Consider the following 21,256-nt stretch of genomic DNA (forward strand, 5'->3'; position numbering starts at 1 on the left):
TGGTAATGGCCTCAACTTTGGATGGCAGCAGAGTCGCGCCTTCCTGAGCAATCCTAGGCCCCAAGAAATCAATAATTTCTTGTCCAAAAATGCATTTATCCAGATTGATGGTCAGTCCAAACTTTTGAAGATGAATAAAAAATGTTCAAAGATGTTCCAAATGTTCTTCCTTAGTCCCACTGGTCACTAAAATGTCATCGAGGTAAATAAAGACATTGGTCATACCACGTCTTAAAGCATCCATCGAAATAATTCAGTAGCATTCTTTAATCCGAATGGCATTCGTAAAAATTTGAACAACCCAAACAGGTTAATTATTGCTGTTTTTGGAATGTCTTCTGGCTCTACTGGTACTTGGTGGTAGCCACGCATCGTCTTTTTTGGGGAAGATCTTCACTCCATGAAAATTAACTGAGAAATCCTGAATATGAGGTATCAGATAATGATCCGGGATGGTGGCGTCGTTAAGCTCCACAAAGTCACCAACTTCCATTGTGTTTCAGGATCATATGTAATGGAGATGCCCAGGGACTCTCAGAGCTACAAATTATGCCTCGTACCTCCATCTTGCCAAACTCTTTCTTAGCTAGTTGCAGCTTCTCTGGAGGCAAGCAGAGCATTTTAGCATGGATAGGAAAGCCTTAGTACAAATGCGATGAGCAACACCGTGCTTTGCAGTGAAGGCAGAAAATTGTAGAGTAGTAACTCAGGGAAATCTTTCAACAGCTTGGAGAATTCATCTACTGGTTTACTCAATGTTTGAAGATGTAGAGCAGGGGTTGCCAGAGGAATGGTCTGAAAAGTAGCTCCATCTATTAGTCGATACCCTTTTAAGTTAATGACGAATGAATGAGCCCGAAGAAAATCTGGGATGCTGCTGCTACAATAAATAGCCAAATGTAGAGATGATTCTCAAACTTGACATTTCTCTTCCTGGTGCCAAAGGTCAGAATGTTGGAACTGTTAACTGCTTATAGTTGCAGGTCTGGGGTAGGATTGCATGTGTCAAAACCAGTGGGTGGAAATACACTAACTTCTGAACCCGTGTCCACCAGAAATTTTCACTGGGACAACTTGTCCCTTACTTACAGTAGGCTTGCAGGTTTCTTGCCACACACCGCAAATATTACTGGTGGCCAGCCTGGGCATTTCCCAGAAATGGGCAGGGTGGAAGGCACTTGTGGGCATTTACTCCCCAAAGTTTGTGGTAATAACATGAAGATTAGGTGTCCATAGGCTGCTTGCTTGTCTTGGGGCGTTACCTGCTTGTAGGGAGTGATGTGCTAAGGGCACTAGAGTGTGACACAGGGTCAATATCGGAGGGGTTGGTTGTGCAGACTTGTCTTTCCTTGCTGTGCTTTTTAGCCAGCCATAGAAAGTCTGCCTCTGTTGCAATAACCCTTGGGTCTTCAAATGAACACTTGGATAACAAGAGCCTAATACCATCAGCCATTCACTCTAAAAAGAACTGCTTGAATAACATATTGGGCCTTCCACCAGCTGCCAGGAATAGCATTTCATCCATTAGTTGTGAAGGGGCACAGTCTCCCAAACCCATCAAAATGTAGTGGTTTGGCTGCCCTTTCCCTAGGGGACATACCATATACCCATAATAAAAGTGCTTTTAAAGCATCATACTTGCTGTTGTGACAGTGTATATATGTTTCTGGGAGATAAATTGGGAAAGGTTTGTTAGAGTAGGTCACATACAAACACTTTAAAACAGATTTTATTTAAAATACTGGAGCTCTGCCCCATGTTAGACATGTTGGGGCCAACAGACTTTGCAAGAGCTTTGGAGAGTGCCCAAGAGACTTCACTAATGGATTGTTGCTTATAAAAAGGCAAAAAATGAAAGAGTGTGTCAGAGCCACCTTCTGTCTGGAGGGGAGCTTGCTGTTCTAAGAGGATCATGTGGTTTTGCAAGTAGAGAGAGTCAAACAGGCTTTCTCTGAGAGAGAGAGAGAGAGAGAGAGAGAGAGAGAGAGAGAGAGAGAGAGAGAGAGAGAGAGAGAGAGAGATCACGTCTACAATGTTACAGCCAGCAACAGCAGCTGGGACTGGAATAGGACAAGCTGGCAAGCTTGTGGAAAGCCCCATTTGGAAAACAGCCTGGTCAAAGCCCTTGTGGTTCATGCAAGAGGAGAGGACTGGTTGTCTAATGTATCACTTGTCTTGCAGTATCGTATGAGGTCAGGCCGAACTTTCATTCTTCTGGACCGTTACATAGCAGGACAGTTCCAATCAGTCACTTCCTTGCATGAGATGGTGGGGGGGGGGGGGGGAAGGGCTGTCTTAATGGAGTTGGGAGCAGTGCCAGTCACCACTGATGACATGTTAAACAATGCACAGGAGTAATAGCATGCATGTGTGGTGTGTTAAGCATCAGTATAGGGGAGATGGACCTCGAGAGTATCAGAATCACCTGTGTGGCAGTGAGCCAATGAGAATGTCAGAGGGGTTTGGCTGAGTGGTATTTAAGAGTTGAAGAATGCAATGTTGTGTTTGCAGAAAATAAAAGAAAGTCAATCTCAGCACACCATGAAAGGAACGAGTGAGTGCATTTTTTATTTGTTTGTAAGCTGGGGTAAATCAGTACCATTTCAAGATGACCTCAAAGCCAGATCATTAAATCCCATTTAAAGCATTCTGATCCCAATCACAATTATAAAGAATTCAGGCAGATGAACATTTTAAACTTTTCTACATTTTAGAATATAGTCATGCGTCACTTAACATCTACAATACGTTCTGAGAACTAGGCCGTTATGCTCTTTGGATGTTGTGCAAATACATTATATTTGTATACATTATATACTTAGCAAAGCTACATAGGATACTGTACTGTAGGGATGAAGGCGCTCCAATGAATGTTGAGGATGGAGCGGAGACAACGCTGGTGGAAGCGTTCTAGGAGCCGTAGGTGATGCCGGTAGAGGACCCATGATTCGGAGCCGATCAGGAGTGTGGGTATGACAACGGCTCTGTATACGCTGATCTTTGTGAGGTTTTTCAGTTGGTTGTTTTTCCAGACTCTTTTGTGTAGTCTTCCAAAGGCGTCATTTGCCTTGGCGAGTCTGTTGTCTATCTCGTTGTCGATCCTTGCATCTGATGAAATGGTGCAGCCGAGATAGGTAAACTGGTTGACCGTTTTGAGTTTTGTGTGCCCGATGGAGATGTGGGGGGGGCTGGTAGTCATGGTGGAGAGCTGGCTGATGGAGGACCTCCGTTTTCTTCAGGCTGACTTCCAGGCCAAACATTTTGGCAGTTTCCGCGAAACAGGTCGTCAAGCGCTGAAGAGCTGGCTCTGAATGGGCAACTAAAGCGGCATCGTCTGCAAAGAATAGTTCACGGACAAGTTTCTCTTGTGTCTTGGTGTGAGCTTGCAGGCGCCTCAGATTGAAGAGACTGCCATCCGTGCGGTACCGGATGTAAACAGCGTCTTCATTGTTGGGGTCTTTCATGGCTTGGTTCAGCATCATGCTGAAGAAGATTGAAAAGAGGGTTGGTGCGAGAACACAGCCTTGCTTTACGCCATTGTTAATGGAGAAGGGTTCAGAGAGCTCATTGCTGTATCTGACCCGACCTTGTTGGTTTTCGTGCAGTTGGATAACCATGTTGAGGAACTTTGGCCCTCTTTAACACACTGAGATTCAATACATCCCCTCCCCCTGTCCCAGAATTATAGTGGATGAAAAGACAAATTTAAAAAAAATTAAAAATCACAGGAAACAGTCAGGAGCAAGGAAGAAAAAGTAAGACCAGTCTTGCGGAAGCCTCCAGGTCTTCCTGCACAGCCGGTCTATAGTCTGAAATGTCAGAGGGAGGGGGAAGTGTGATGGTGCAGCGGATGGAGGAGGTCCATGGCAGTTATGGCATCTGCTCTACCCCACCACCCCGCTGAGTTCTCAAATGGCAGAATACGCCCCTCCTCCCCACCTTGCGGTTATCCTAATGCCCCCCAATTAGATCTCTTCTGACACTGACTCTGTCCACCCATTTCCTGTGGATCTGTGCTCCTCCACCTGCCCCAGCCTCCCACCATTTTATTCAGGCACCTGCCAACATTTTGATCATACCTTGTTGAAGGGCTAAAGCCCAAAATGTTGGATATGTATGTTTATCTTTTCTATATAAAGTTTGTTGTGTGACATGCTGAATTTCTCTGAAATGGTATTTTTACTTCAATCACTGCATCTGCAGACTTTAAGGTTTCTCTCCATTCTTCTGCAAAAATCTGTAAAAATCTCTTCGCAGGATGCCTTCCCTGAAGATGTCCTCCTCCTCTCTCACTGCTCCCCATCTGTAATCCCTGATGCTCTCAATCTCTATGACCATGTATTCTGCTGGACTTGCTTCCACAGCTATGTTCCTTTCCTCACTTTTGGCCTCTGTCATGATCTTGTGCTTCATGGCTTCCAGATTTGGTCCCAGAGCTCCCAGTTTGACCCCCTCAAGGATCTCAAGAACTTACAAAATTGACTGTTGCCCTCTTTTCCAAATTCTACAGACCATCCTTGACTCCATGAGAAGATATCAACTGACACTTGTTTGTTTGCTAACACACCTCCAGACCTTGCTTACCAGGACCTCTCCTACACTTCATCCTCAGTGGAAATCACATCTTCAACCACCATTTCTTCACTCACCTGGTGTCCATCAAGAATTGGACGCTCGCCTCCCAGATACTGCATTCTCTGCAACTTCAATCCAGGTTTCAACCTCGACCCCAGCTGCCTATGTGCTGGAGTCTCTGTCACAGATACTCACCTCAACCCCGGCCTCCCACTGATCGGAATTTATGATGCTTCAGACACAAACTCTCACCATGGCCCTGGCTGCCTATAGACTGGAGCTCCTGACGTCTCTGTCATGCTGATACCTACCCTGGTCCTGATCATCCCTGTTCTGGCGTCTATGCCAATTCCTTTGCCAGTTCGCACACCAACTTCAGCCTCCACAAGGCTGACACCTTGGATACTCCTGTTCTTGATTCCACTGCCTATCACCCCACACCACCACTCCTTATCCTTCCCTAGCCCTTCACACCTCTCTACTCAACCCCCATCTATTCCTTTGAGCTCCCCCTTCCTACCTCTTAACCCACAGACCCTCTCATCCCCCTAACTCTCCAGTGACACCCCTTTGACCCCTTCCTCTTCACCTTCCTCTCTGACCTCCCCTGCCTACCACCTCTACCTAATTTTCTCCACCCTCCATCTTCCCCCTCTGACATCCCCACCCTGAGCCCCTTTCATCCTCCTCCATCTAACACCATCTACCACACTGACTCCCGCTCTGACCCCTGCTTGGTCTTACTATACCTTTGACCTCCCCGCCCGCCCCCCAAAACAGAATGCTCTGTCCTCTGCAGAGACCTCACCTTCTTCCCCCTCCACCCAAATGAGTTCCTTGCGTGTCATGTCATCAAACTCTTTTTCTATTGCCTCCATAATTCTCTACACCCCATTGAGTACCCCTTCTCTAGCCTTAAGCCTTCTTTCTCCTCTTGGACCACTTCACCCTGGCTAGCTGCCCACTCTGGATCTTTACATTTCCAATTGCCACCAAGACATCAACTTTACCACCCCCTCTCTTATTCTAATCTCACTCCCCTCTGAGCGCTCTGCCCTCCACTTTTTCCACACAAATCCTGACCTCAGTATCAAACCAGCAGACAAGGGTTGTTGCTGTTGATTTATGGCACACTGACCTCTACCACACTGAGGTCAGACGGCACCTCCTCTTACTTAACCCATTCAACAGGACGCCAAGCTACCATCTCATGTACCATCTCCAACCTCATTACATCTGGTCAACCCCCTCTCATTGCCTTGAACCTCACTAATTCCCATCCCCACACTGCCTGGTTCTACCTCATACCCAAGATACACAAACCCAATTATCCAAGTAGACTCATTGTTTTGCATGCTCTTGTCCCACTGAACTAGTATCATCTTGTCTCGACGCCATTCCCCCAACCTCCCCCCCACCACCACCCATTCCAGTCCAGTCCCACCCTATCTATATCCGCAATAACTCACACGCCTTCTATCTCTTTAATAACTTCAAATTCCCTGAACTTAACCATCTCATTTTCACTATGGACGTGCAATCTCTCAACACCTCCATCCCCCATACAGAAGGGCTCAAAGTCTTTTGTTTCTTTCTTAACTAGTTCTCCTCCACTACCACCCTCCTCAACATGGCAGAACTTTCTCATCTTCAATAACTTCTCCTTTGACTCACTCATGCATTTTCGTTAAGTCAAAAGAGTAGCCATGGGTACCCATATGGGTCGCAGCTGTACCTGCCTTTTTGTGGGCTTTGTGAAGCAATCCATGCTGCAAGTCTACACAGGCAAGGCTCCTCAACTCTTCCTCCTCTACAACGACGACTAGATTGGTGCTGCCTCATGTACCTATGACGACTTTGTCAACTTTATTCGCTTTGCTGCCAACTTTCACCCTGATCTCAAATTCATGGTCCATCTCCAGCATCACTCTCCCCTCTTTCATCTCTTTGTCTCCATCGTGGGACACAAAGTTTCTAGACATTTTCTATAAACCTACCAACTCCCGCATTTACTTGAACTACACTTCACACCCAGTCCTTTATAAGGATTCTATTCATTTCTCACAATTCCTCCATCTCCGTCACATCTGCTCCCAAGATGAGGATTTCACTTGGGAATCTGTGGGAGTTATTTACTGCATCCAGTGTTCTCGCTGTGGCCTCCTCCAGATCAGGGAAAGTGGACACAGATTGGGAGATCACAGGGATATCACTGGGAGAGCACCTTCACTCTGTCCACATCAATGACAGAGATCTCCCAGTGGCCAACCATTTAATTCTACACCCCACTCCCAGCTGACATGTCTGTCCATGGCTTCATGGCCTAAACCAGGACCACCTATAAATTAGAGGAACAACACCCAATGCTTGACCTGGGAGCTCTCCAACCAGATAGCATTGACATTGGCTGCTCCTGTTCCTGTTAGACCACTCACAATTTTTCATCTCTTCCCTATCTCTGTCTCCTTTCCTACTCTTTCCCTCTGCCAATCACAGAGTTACCACCCCTCCCCTGTTTTCTCCTTGTGCCCTCCCTCCTTTATCCATCTATTACCTCTGGCTGTGGCCCTGTGCTCCTCCACATGATGCCTCCCCCATTTCATTCAGACTCCTGTCTACATTTTGCTCATACCTTGATGAAGAGCACAAGCTTGAAATGTTGGTTATACATGTTTAGCTTTGCTATATAAAGTATGCGGTGTGACCTGCTGAGTTTCTCTAGCATTATATGTTTTTATTTGATTAGAAATATTGAGATAAGTGAGGTTATAAAATTGAAATAGGTACTCATTATTATTCTGAAGATGTTGGAAGCTCCAAAACTGTTTGGTGGAATAGTGCTATTCATCTTGATATTGGCCAGAATGGTAACAAGATTCAGGCACAATTAATGCTGAATGGCCAACAGGAAATATTCCCCAAGTGAAGAACATAACCACCTTAATAATATTATGGTATTACACAGATGATTTCAACTCTCTTATGTACATCTTAGAAAGAAGCAAAAGGTTATAAAACAAACACATCATACCCACTCAGGTTACAGCTGGCATCAAATGCTCACTAGGAGAATCAATGGAGGAGCATCTGTGCAGGCTTCATCTTACAAGAGAGGTTTCTGTAGCTTTAAACCATGAGCTAAAATTAGATGGTAATTTACCTTACCATGCCTGCAGGCTCCTTGACAGGCTATCCAGACTACCACTGGAGCCATCTGTACACAACTCTACAGATTTACCAAATGACTCATAGATCTCTGATTTCAGAACAAGAAATTTTGTCACTGGCAAGAGCTCCAATATTACACATACTATCAATTTTGTGGAAAACAAATCCAAATCTCACCTTAAACCGTATATACTTCATCAGATTGAAGTGTTCAGCATAAAGACGGAAATAATCCATTATCTTAGAATTATGCATAAAGTTTGGATAATCTTCAGGAATTGGAAAATCACTGAAGCACATCATTTCTTTGGAGGTGTTGATGATCAATGATTTATAGATGCTGGGTCTCCCATCTATTACTTGTTCCTGAATGAAATAAAAACAATGAATTAATTGGCAAGTTAATGCAAAATTTCCAGTGTTACCCTCCGTTCCCACCCTCAAAACATTCTTCCAAAATGTTGACAGCTTTATGGACTGCAAATCAGCCACTAACAAATTTCTTCCTTTCAGGAATGAAAAAAAAAAATGTGCAGATTCTTCTTGCACTTGTCACAAGGGAACAGCAACCAACACTCCAATTACCCCAAGCCACAATAACCAGACTATTCAGCATTTGACCTGCAGTGAACACAGTGGCTTGGGATTTGCTTGGTTTTAGTTCACCAATAAACAGTTTGTACACAGGAGGTTCCAAGTTGCTGATTAATTCCTGCAGGTGAAGTCAACCATTATGCCCTGTTGTTGGTCTTATGGATATAGCCTTGCAGTGGATTTCAATTCACCTGGAATTGTCTAGTACTTAAGCCAGAGAATCTACATGGATCATGCAACTGGCGCAGCATCCACAACACTAATTCTTTAATGGAGATTTCATGGCTGAATTATTTAACGAAGTGTTTTTAAGATTTTTAAAGAAGCATTATCTGAAAACAAAACAAAACAAAACTATTGCATAGTTTTTGAATTTTTCTGAATGTCTGAGACATTCCAAAGCATTGAATGAACTTGACAGCTTTGGCAGAAAGAATAATCAAGTCATGGATTATCTCATGTTTTTATGGGCAGAGCTTGTTCCAGCCCACCTCTACATGATAAATCACAACATTGCACAGAACTAGCACCAATCAGATTAGGGTGCTTTTGTCCAGTTGGATGCACTTTCTCTATCAAATATCTTCTATTTTATACCTTCAGGCAGTTTCTTACCCTTGTCTGGAGGTGAATTAATACATCAAGCAACAACAACAAAAAACCCCCAGAAGAATAAGAAATTACAAACGAGAAGTAAACAGACAGAACTTTAAAAGCATTAAAATAGGGGCATCCGTTCAATGTCAACTATTCTTTCTCTTAAAAGGAAAAACAATTACTTTGCCCCAAGTGTGCAGTCAATGGAAGAACCTGAGGAGAGGCGATGAGAATGAAGGGAGATATTAAAAAAATATATAAATGGGTTGTTGACATCAGCACGGATTCAATGGACCAAAGCACTAACTCGCTCTGGTTTTGTGGGAGGCTAAATACATCAATGTGGGAACCACAGATGCTTCCATAGATTGGCAAGAAGTGACATAAGGGACAGGTACACAATGTGAGTGGATTATCTCCTTCTACAAGACCTCTTGGTGTTCCCAGTGCATGACCAGGTTTTCAGTATGATCCTGAATTTTCATTCAATTGGACCTCTGACATGTGACAGCACAACACCATCCTGGAACTGTACGGTCTCTGCAGAATGACATGGGTTGAGAAGTCAGAGATTTGCCAGATTCAAAGATAAAATCTACTGGGCTTCAGATGGGATAGCAAGCAGACCTGGATTAATCATTAAGCAAAATAAGCACAAGCTTAGGGCACAAAGGAAAGGGGGCATCACAGAATTATTTATCCAGTGCCAGATTTACCATGGTGCTGCCACAATAAATGAAAAAAATATATATTTCACATTCAGCACTTAATAAGTCTTAATGTCTTGTCAGTTAGACAATGGAAGTGTCAAAGGGGAATCATTGTTGGACTGTGGTTAGGGCATCAGTTGGCCTTAATCCGACCCTGGAGGTACAAGGTGACCAAGTTCACACATTTTTTTTTCTTTTATGTTATACCCATTTTGAACTGACCTCAGTGAAAGCAAGAAATAAAACAAAGGAGGAAATATTGGAAATCAGTAATAAAAATAGAAAATGTTGCAAAATCTCAGCAGGGCAGGCAGCAACTGTGGCTAGAGAAATACGGTCAACTTTTCAGGTCCAAGTCCTACATCAAAACTGATGTTGTGGAAATCTTTCTTGATCTCAAAAGACTCCCCAATAACAAGCAAGTTTAATTGGTGATCAGCAGGTTCACACTTCTCCCACTTCTGACAAAGGATTCTTGATCTGAAACATGAACTCCTCTTCTTTCCACAGATGAAGCCTGTTCTGAGTTTCCAGGATTTTGAGTTTTTAAAAATCAATTGGAATATTAAATAAGACATCAGAACATACCTGAAAATTCCATAGCCCTCCAATGTCATTGCTCCTTTCAAAGCATACAGGCTCCAAGTCTTCATCCAAACAGCACTTTATAGATGTGAGCCCACTGGCTCCAGCCCCAATGATAGCAACTCGCTTGGGCATTTCCACCTAACAAAGGAAAAAGGTAGTAGCTTGACTTAATTTTGCAAAATAAGAATACATTGTGCCCTGGGCCTCATCATAGTGAGTTTGGAGGAATAGAAGATGCATTGTCCTGGGCCTTGTGGCAGACGGCACTGGAGCTATTTGGAGCTCCGTGAACTGCGAGGTTGCCCGTTTCCCCTAATGTTGGTGGACCTTAACATCTTGTCCCGGAGAGGATGGTAACCTGACCTCTGATCGCTACATGACTAATACCCAGCAGTGGCCCCTCAGGGTCTGGGAATGCTCTTCTCCACTTGAACTTGTGGACACTTTAAACATCTAGTTTGCAACCAGTCTTTACTTGTGCCATTGTCTAATCTCTAATTAATTAATTGTATGTAGTACTGTTTTTATTAAGCATCTCTTGTAAAATCGCTGTGATCTCGGGAATGTTGTATCACTTTAATTTCGTGGCACTTGTTGTTAAAGCGACAATAAAAGCAAACTGACTGACTGACTATTTACCATTAATCACTCACCTTTACATTTACACCTGTATCATAAACCAAGCACATGAATGCACAGGAAAGCACAAACTCTGAAAAGAATTGATGAAGATAGTCCTAGTGGATACACCAGTTAATAGAACTGGTAGACATTTTTAGTTTTAATATTTATTGAATATTTATTGTCTACGAATGTGTTATGATAATGGAAAACATTGGTGCTTCCCAACCTACCTCCGAGACTTAGATTAATCATGCACAGTGGCATTTAGTTTTTTCAACCAGCATATTGTTTCTGACCTGTTAAATCTTTTAAGCAAATATCATGCATGCATTTGCAAGTCAATTATATTTTCATATTTATTTATCAAGAAATCTACTGTATTAGGATAATAATGTGGTTACTTACAAGCCGCAAGAAATAAATAAATAATTTGATATTTTTAATTTTGGAATTATATAGTTTGGAATCTTTAAAAGATGAAAATAAAATATAGTTATTTATCACAGGTAATGTTGCCTTGACTAAGTTTGGAAGAGCAAACTGAATTAAATGTTCCTTTCACCGAATTAGAGCTGAGGGAAGCCATGGGTTCATGGCTTAGTAATATGTCCCTGGGAGAAGATGGATATCTGCCTGAATTTTATTAAGAATTTTAAGATCTATTAATCCCTATATTTATGCAAGTATTTCATCAGGCTTCAGAAACTTCTACTCTCCCAGAATCTTTTTCAATGACAATAATTACAATGATTCCTAAAAAAAAATCCTTTAAAGCCTTCATCCTATAGTCCTATTTCACTATTAAATGCAGATTATAAAATTGTTGTGAAAATTTTAGCAAATCAAATGATTGTTGCCTAAATTAATAAATATGGACCAGATAGGTTTTGTAAAAGAGAGTGATCAGAAAATGTAGCTAGATATATTGAGTATAATTTGCCTATCACAAAAAAATGAGGTGATACAAGTGTTGCAGTGGTCTTTGATGCAGAGAAGGCATTTGATAGATTGAAATGGGATTTTTTGTTTAAAGTGTTGGAGAAATTTGGATATGGATCATATTTTCTAAATTGGATTAGGCCATTACATAATAATCCTAAAGCTAAAATAGTGATGAATGGACAAGTATCTACACTGTTTCAATTAGTGAGATCAAGTAGACAAGGATGCCCTGTATCTCCAGCTTTATTTATTTTAGCTATAGAACCACTTGTTCAAATAATTCAGAATAATTTTGAAATTAAGGGATTTAGGGTAGGTCAAGAAGAACATAAAATTAGTTTAATTGCAAAAGAGGTTTTAATATACTTGACTAAACCCGAAACTTTACCATATTCTTCCAATTGGACATATAGTTTAATATGTCCAATTGGAAGAATATGGTAAAGTTTTGCGTTATAAAATAAATTGGAATAAAAGTGAAATTATGCCATTAACAGAAAGTGATTATATTCAATGTCAAAGGGATACTCAGTTTAAATGGCCAAAAGACAGTATTAAATATTTAGGCATACATATGGATAATAATTTGAAAAATTTATATAAATTGAATTATTTACCATTACTTAAAAAGTTTGAGGAATATTTTTTAAAGTTGATTCATTTACCTATAACTTTAGTTTGAAGGGTTATTTGTATCAAGATGAATATATTCACAAGAATACAACATCTTTGCCAAACATTACCTATTTTTAAAAATTTTCAAGAATTGAATAAATATGAAAGGAAAATTCTTTGTAAAGATAATATGTCAAGAGTTTCTATAGAGAAGTCAACATGGAAATACGAATTGGGAGGCTTACAGCTTCCTAATTGAAAAAAATTATTATAAAGCAGCGCAAGTTAGGTTTCTTGCTTCCCTTTTTGAAAATGAAAAATCGGCATGGGTTAATATAGAAATTAATAGAGGTCATGTGATGCGAAGGGAGGAATAGCACACGTCCCGCAAAAATGTTTCAATCAAGACATTGGGAATAGGGCAGGAATCAATATATCCCACCCACCCCACTTCAGAGCCAAAGAAAAAATTGTTCCAGGTATTTAATGTTAACTGTTTGGTGTGCCAAGTCTTTACATATAACATCCATACCCATATGTTCTAAATATAAACTCCACATCTTAACAAAAAAAGGATAATTATTTCGCAAATTATAAGTTATTTTTCCAAATACAAACTAAATTGCAATTCACTATGCCATCTTTGTATATTCAGTTCTCCATAATTTTTCCACATAATAGCTATACATTTTCTTGCCACAGCTAACCCTAATCATATAAATGTTAATTGTGGTTTATCCATCCGCAACCCTGTCGTTAATGTATTCATATAACCCAATAAACACATCATCGGGTTGAATTGCAGATCCACTTTAAATAAATCTCTCAAAAACTTTATAACTTTTCCCAAAAAGGTTTAACTTTTCCACCTACCCAAACAGAATGCACAAAAGTACCTATCTGTTACCCATATCTAAAACATAAATCTGACGAACTAAAGCCATATTTCTTCAACTTTTCAGGAGTTAAATACAATTGATGTATAACATTATAATTAACCATATTATATCTCACATTAAGTAATTTTGTGACACTATCAACACATATTTGGCCATTCTTCCCAAGACAGAGTAATATCCAAATCCTTCTCCCACTTCTTCATTTTATACACATCAATCTTGTCCATCTTTTCTTGCAATAACATATACATTTCCAAAATAAACCCTTTCTTTCCTTTATCAGCAATTAACATCTCAAATTTTGTTTGACCCGGTAACACCAATTCTCATCCAAAGATTTCTAAAAATAAATCTCAAACATGATAATAAGCAAAAAAGGAATTTGATGAAATACCAAACTTCTCTCAAAATCTATTAAAAGAAAGAAATCTACCTGCTTCAAAACAATCCTTCACCAATTTTACTCTTTTCATCTCCCAATCTTTCATATAAGGATTATTTAAAGAAAAAGGAATTAATTTATTCTGATATAATGGTGATTTAGCTGAAATTTTACATTTAGATCCTATAATCTAGTCCCGCTTATACCAAATATCCATTAAATGTCTCAATACTGGCAATTTATACTTTTGCAATAAAAAAGAATTACATTTATGAATAAATTGGCATGTTTTATTTTTCTGGTCCAATTCATCCTTTGCCCACATATGTGGTTGATCAATATCAAACAACCTATTAATAAATTTTAATTGAGCCACCTCATAATAAATTTGAAAATGTGGTCCCACTAATTCATATCACCATGTTAATTTTTGCATAGAGACCCTTAACAATTTACCTTTCCACAAAAACAAACAAATTACTTTATTTAATTCCTTTAAAAATTTATTCGATACTGCACTTGGAATAGACTGAAAGAAGTATTGTATATGAGGAAATATATTCATCTTAATGCAATTAACTCGTCCAATTAAAGTTAATGGTAAATCTTTCCATCTATGCAAATCAACTTTAATCTTATTTAACAACGGTATATAAACTATATAAATCTTGATATTTTTTATTCACTATAATCCCTAAGTACTTAATTTGATTAGACCATCTAAATTTAGTGATTTGTCTACAATCTGTATAAACTTCATCTGATATAGGTAATATCTCATTTTTGTCCCAATTAACTTTCTAACCTGTAATCATCCCACATTGATTCAACAAATTTTGTAATGGTTTTAAAGAGTCTTTAGGATGAGATAAATATATCAACATGTCATCTGCAAAAAGGTTAATTTTATACTCTTGTTCACCTATTGTAATTCCCTTAATATTAAAATCTTGTTTTACAGCTTGAGTCAAAAGTTCTATTACTAAAGCAAACAGTGCTGGTGAAAGTGGACAACCCTGTCTGGTTGATCAAGACAAATTAAATGCTGATGAAATCTGTCCATTTGTCATCACTCTTGCAGGGGGATGACCCAACCAGTAAAAAGTGGTCGAAATTTAAATCTTTCTAACACCTTAAACAAAAAAATCCACTCATCACAGTCAAAAGCTTTTTCTGCATCTAATGCTAATATTATCAGTTGATTAATCTGTCATCTTGAAGCATTAATTATTCTAATCAATGTCAGCTAAATATCTGCCTTTAATAAATCCTGCTTGATCCACATGTACTAATTTTGGTAAAAAATTAGCCAATCTATTAGCTAATACCTTTTCCACAATCTTATAATCCACATTTAATAAAGATATTGGTCTACATGAAGCCACTTTTAAAGAATCCCTATCCTTCTTTGGAATAACTGTTATCAATGCCCTTGAAAAAGATTCTAGAAATGAACCGGTTTCTGTCACTTGTTTCAATACTTCTGTATATACAGGAAATAACAAATCGTAAAATTCTTTATAAAACTCTGTTGTAAATCTGTCCTCTCCAAGAGATTTCCCATTAGGCATAGATTGCAGTGCTCCCTTAAGTTCCAAATCAGTAAATGGACTATCTAAGTCCCTAATATCCATCTCATTTAAAAATGTACAGTTAAATTAGACAAAAAAGACTCAATCTGATCCATATCTTGAATACCCTCAGAAGTATATAAATTTTGATAAAATGTAAAAAACTCCTCATTAATTTCCTGTGATTTATGTTATCTTTGAATTTTTCCTAATTGCATTAATTGTTCTAGATACCTGTTCAGTTTTCAACTGCCAAGCTAAAACCTTATGTCCTCTCTCACCTAATTCATAATAAAGTTGCTTCGATCATTGAATCATTTTTTCATAATTATAAGTTTGCAAAGTATTATAATAGATTTTTAATTTAGATAATTGTATCTTATTATCTTCAGTTGAATTCTTCTGAAATTTCTTCTCTAACACTGCTATTTCTTTTTACAAATTTTGACTCTAACAAATACTGGTTTTTTTTTGCTCTTGCTGCATAACTAATGATCTGACCCCTTAAATATGCCTTTAAAGCATCCTATAAAATAAATTTACTCTGTATCGAACCCTCAATAGGTTTCTTTAACAACATTTCATTAAATCTCCAACAACAAGCAGTTTCTACCACCTCAGGACCAACACATGAAACTAACAACAGTCAGACAATATTCTACTCTTGTATTCAGCATGAGTAAATCTACCCTGCAATTGTGCCGAAACCAAAAATAGATCAATTCTAGAAAATGAATTATGTTGGGGAAAGTAAAAAGAAAAATCTTTTTCAATCGGATTCAATCTTCTCCATATTTACACCAAATTTAAATCTCTCATCAGTTCAATTATTCTTTTAACCATTTTAGTTTTCTTCACAGTTTTTGGAGATTTATCCAATGATGGATCCAAACAGCAATTAAAATCCCCTCCTATCAAAATATTCTCATTCAATTGATTCAAGTTCAAAAATGCATCCGCGACAAATTCTTCATCATCGTCATTTGGTGCATAAACATTCATCAACTTCTAAGTTTCTGAAAATATTTTACAATTAATCTTCAACAATCTACCAGCATTAGTGGAAAAGGAATCCAAATTAAAAGGTACTTTTTTATGTATCAAAATTGCAACCCCTCTGGCTTTCAAATTAAAAGAAGATGCAATCACATAACCAACTCAATCTCGTTTCAATTTCAAATATTCTTTCTCTTGTAAAAATGCAATATCAACCTTCATCTTTTTAATATAATCCAATATATGTTTCTGTTTTATTGGATGATTTAGCCCTTTAACATTAAATATCGCAAAATTTAGGTTATTCATTGTTCTCTACATAGTGGCACCCAATATAGCCATCTCTTACACTAAATAAAAGCTCCTTTTTTAAAAAACCCCTTAATAAATCTACAAATATAAAGACAAAATTAAAAATACACCAAAATAAAACTTAAATAGACAGAAACACCCCCCCCCCAAAAAAAACTGCAAAGCAGTATCCCCCCTCGTTTGACCGGGTGTGGTCAATACCACCAGTGGCAGATTACTTTGAATTCAGCAGGGTCATCGACCTCTCCCCGACCAGACCTTCAAAAAAAAGTACAATTCATCATCTTATTGTCCAAACTGAGTTTGAGTATCTTCCACCACTTCAACCAATTGCACTGTTTCCAGCTTTTTCATCCCATTCCCATTTCCATTCTTAGTCTTGACAATGTTCACAAAAGGTTTCATTGACAAATCGTGGCTCAATTTATTATCTGGCAAAGAATTGGCAAAAGTTAGTTCATCCTGAGCTTTCTCAAAAAATTTAAATTAATATTACCCATAAAACACTTTTAACAATGCTGGATATCTAAATGCAGATTTATCACCCTTCTTCCACAACACTACCTTAGCCGGATTAAACTCCTTACACCTCTGTATAACCTCCTGACTTAGATCTGCATAAAAGAAAACCCTTCCACCCTGAACCATTAATGGGTTCTGATCAACACGGGCTTTCTGTACCGCAAGTCGTAAAATCATCTCCCGATCCTGATATCTTAAACACCTAATTAAAACCGCTCTCAGGGATTGCCCTGGAAAAGGTTTCCTTATTAACGCTCAATTCCAAACCATCTGGAAATGATTCCATCCCCAATATTTCTGGAATCCATTTACGAAAGTATTTCGTAGGATCCGGTCCTTCAATGTCTTCCGGAAGTCCAACTATTTTTAAAGTATCGTTAGCAGTGGCAAGGAAATTTATTGCAGTCACTTGGAAATCAGATATATCTTTAGGTATGGCAAGATGGCAAGCAGAAATTCAAAGTTATATCCCTTTGAAAAAAATTATATATAGCTTGAGAAAAAAATATGCTGTTTTTTGCAAATTTGGCGCCCGTTATGCTCAAATATTAGGATTTAATTCTTAATAACGTCCTCTCACAATCTGTGAGATTCTCTTTTGAATTGTAATGAAGAATTTTTATATATATCTGTGTTGGACGATATCTCTGTGCAATCCTAAAAATTTATTTTCTTCTTTTCTTTATGTTTATATAGGTATATTTTATCTTATATATTAACTTTTTTTGGGGGGGGGGTTAGGAAGGGAGGGGGTTTGGGGGTAGGGGTAAATATTATGTATTTTAATTTGTTTTTTTCTGGAACCTGTATAATTATATCAATTTTTATTACTACATGTATGGAAATTTTTTAATTAAAATATTTTTTAAAAATCTATTTTATTGTGAGGTGATACTGAACATTCAGAGTATAATTTTCTCTGAGTATGCAACTAATCAATATGCTATGTGTTAGGATTAGTGTAATATACCTGCAACAATATACTACCTGAAATTTGTGTCCTGGGACAAAGAGCATTGTTTCACATACCTATCCAAGATGACAACTCTGGAGATTCTCAATCAACCTCTGCTACAACTGGTAGCGCCAGCAGTTTATGTCTGCCAGTCCTCTAGCCTTGAACTTTCACTGCCTTAGCAAAACATTTATTTTTTATTATTGCTGTTCTAAAATAATCTGGGTGAAGCAATATAAATATGAAAATAAAATCTATATCTGTGTACTACAACATATTCTTCTAATTCATAACCATTTCAGCCTATTCAATAATTCATAGCTATTTCAGCCATTTTAGACCATTTTGTCCATATACATCGAGTCCAGTGGTTTCTCACCCATTTCCCCCCCCTCCACTCACATATCACCTGAAGTAAGTCAGGGGTGGCCAAACCACAACTCACGAGCCACATGTGGCACTTTGAAATACAATGCTCACCTCATGGAAATGTGTGGGTTGAGACAGGAATCGTAGGAACTCACATTGGTAGTATTAGTATGCTTAGGAAACTGATGCAACTTTACCTTGTTCTTCATATTCGTGCTTCTTACTCATTTTATCCCAGATTGTGTCCAATTTTCACATTGCTGGCACCGTCTTTGTATCATTTAATAACTTCCAAGTTTTTCTTCTAAAGTAATTGCTTTTCTTTTCCTTTTAATAGCACTGTCAGATTCTTTTCCACATTCTCTTTTATCAATACTTAATAGGGGGGGGGGGACACCGAGTTGGACTGTCATTTGTGCATATTTTATTTAAGGCTGTTCACATAATCTACTTGTAACTTAAGTTTTCCAGAAATTTCCAGAAAGATCTTGCAGTAACTGAATAATTACATGCGTAAAACAGGATATGGTCAGTTTTCCAAATCGCAGTAACTGAATTTCGCATTGATTGAAGTAGCGTATAGTGGGGTTTGCCTGTACTCTCTACAAATGTAACAGAATGCATCACTACTGCTGCCACATTGACAAGACATTTCTTCTGTATTGAATATTCCTGAAAACAATAAATGCTATTGTTAAGTACACTCATGATGCTATTGCCTGAAGAATGTATGCATCAACATGCTTTCAATCTATAATCAATGTTATGAGCTTCTTTTATAGATGGTCTGCATCTATCCTGACAATCAGGCCCAGGCCAAAGACAACATTTGTGTAGCACCTCCACTGAGTGCATGGCCCAGTATGCTTGGATTAACCAAAACAGCTTGCTTCCAGGAAATCACAAGCTGTGTGATAGGAATGTTTTAAGGGAATTTTCATGATCAGCAGCCCAAAATCCATAAAATACACCCAAAAGTGTTCAGGAAGCAAAACCTTCACGTCCAGTAATATTTGCTTTTAATCTCCATCACACATTCATTCACAACTTCCCGTCAGTTAATTTATCTACCACAGCCAACAACAGAGACAATTTATAGTCCGGCATACCTTTGGGATACAGAGGAAACCTTTGAGGCCATAGGGAGAACCTACAAATTCCACATAAACAGCAATTAAGGTCAGAGTCAAAACTGGGTCACTGAATCAAGGAATCACAGCATTCTGGTTCTTCTGCAGGGCAAATAAATTTAGGATTTAACACATCTTGCTTTACATACTATACTGGGCACTTTTCAGCAATTTGGATGCCATGCAATACTGGGAATGAAAATTAATAGGTTTTCAAGATGGGGGTCCTACATTTCCTAATGCCTCATTGTTGTCAGGAACATAGAGCCATACAACATTACATCACAGAACACAGGGCCTTCAGCCCTTCCAGTATGTGCCAAACTATTATTCTGCCTAGTCCCACTGATCTGCACCCATACCATATTGCTTCATACCATTCCCACCCATATACCTGTCCAAATTTTTCTTAAATGTTAAAATTGAGCCTGCATTCACAGCTGGCAGCTTGTTCCCTCTGTGTGAAGGAATTCCCCCTAATGTTTCCCCTAAACTTCTCCCCTTTCACCCTTAGCCCATGTCCTCGCCTACCCCCAGTGGAAAAAGCCTATTTGCATTTACTCTGTATCTGTACTCATCATCATTTTGTATAACTCTATTAAATCTCCTCTCATTCTTCTACGCTCCAGGGAATAAAGTCCTAACATGTTTAACCTTTCCCTGAAATTCAGTTCCTCAAGTCCTAGCAACATCTGAGTAAATCTTCTCTGCACTCTTTCAATCTTTTTGATATATTTCCTGTCGTTAAGTGACCAAAACTGCATACAGAATACTCCAAATTTGGCCTCACCAATGTCTTATACAACTTTACCATAACATTCTAACTCCTATACTCAATATAGTAAAACTCCTAGTCCTTGCAATTCAAGCAGCCAGCTGTCTCAAGCAATCAGCAAAAAGGAAAATAAATTTTAAAATTAAAATAAATAATAATAGATTACAAATATGTACATTTAAAATTGTAAAAGTAAATGTTCTTTGAAGTAACATGCAAGTCTTTGGTGGAGATGGGAGCAAATATTCAGCCAGCGGAGTGCCTTGGTCATGCTTTGCACATAGCAGCTGTTTGAATAAAGTTGTGTGAAACAGCAATGGTACTCACTTTTAGGGTGACTCTGTTAAAGTGTCTCCTTATCCCTGCTTATGAAGAGTTTCCCCCATCAGAAGCTTTATCTGAAAGCTTGGGGGAGGGGGGCTAATTATTTATAATTTTATTATTCATCTTTCAGGAGGATCCATGGAGAGGGAGGAACCTGCAAATGCAGTGACAGTGTATATACAGTATAGTATTTTTGTCTTTTAAACTGTTTATTCTTAATGCAAATGTATTAATTCGGCATTATAAGAGCAACCAGAAAATACACTTATCTGGCATCTACCAATCCCCACAAGTGCCTGATACCAGGAGTATTATTGCACTTTGATTTATGAAGGCCAAAAGTTCTCCTTATGATGCAACTTTCAGGGAAGTATGTATCCGTATTCCCAGATTTCTGTTCGACTACATTCCTTTCTGCCCCACTGTTTACAGTGCATGTCTTACCTTGGTTTGTCCTTCCAAATTATAACACCTTACAATGATCTCCATTAAAAATTCATCTTTAACTTTGAAGCCCATTTTTCCAGCTGGTCCAGATCCTTTTGCAAGCTTTGAAAGCCTTCCTCACTGTCCATTTCACCCCAAACTATATAACCTGCAAACTTGCT

The 21,256-nt window shown here is 38.6% G+C and overlaps 1 protein-coding gene across 5 annotated transcripts in view; it reads right to left on the reverse strand.

Moving 5' to 3' along the window:
* Nucleotides 1-21,256, reverse strand: part of LOC138763499 (flavin-containing monooxygenase 5-like) — a 72,944-nt gene that overhangs the window by 46,424 nt on the left and 5,264 nt on the right. For 3 of the 5 annotated variants that reach the window (XM_069937764.1, XM_069937762.1, XM_069937766.1), the window contains 2 exons: nucleotides 10,233-10,370; nucleotides 7,921-8,109 (listed from right to left, as the gene is read on the reverse strand). In XM_069937764.1, coding sequence (XP_069793865.1) covers nucleotides 7,921-8,109; nucleotides 10,233-10,364 — 321 coding nt within the window. In that variant the 5' untranslated portion in view covers nucleotides 10,365-10,370. Of the gene's footprint in view, nucleotides 1-7,920; nucleotides 8,110-10,232; nucleotides 10,371-16,791; nucleotides 17,005-18,616; nucleotides 19,092-20,651; nucleotides 20,803-21,256 lie in introns of those variants that run through there. The other 2 variants (XM_069937761.1, XM_069937763.1) reach the window with 2 other exon arrangements.

The sequence above is a fragment of the Narcine bancroftii genome, chromosome 5, assembly GCF_036971445.1.
Source record: "Narcine bancroftii isolate sNarBan1 chromosome 5, sNarBan1.hap1, whole genome shotgun sequence".
Lineage (NCBI taxonomy): Eukaryota > Metazoa > Chordata > Chondrichthyes > Torpediniformes > Narcinidae > Narcine > Narcine bancroftii.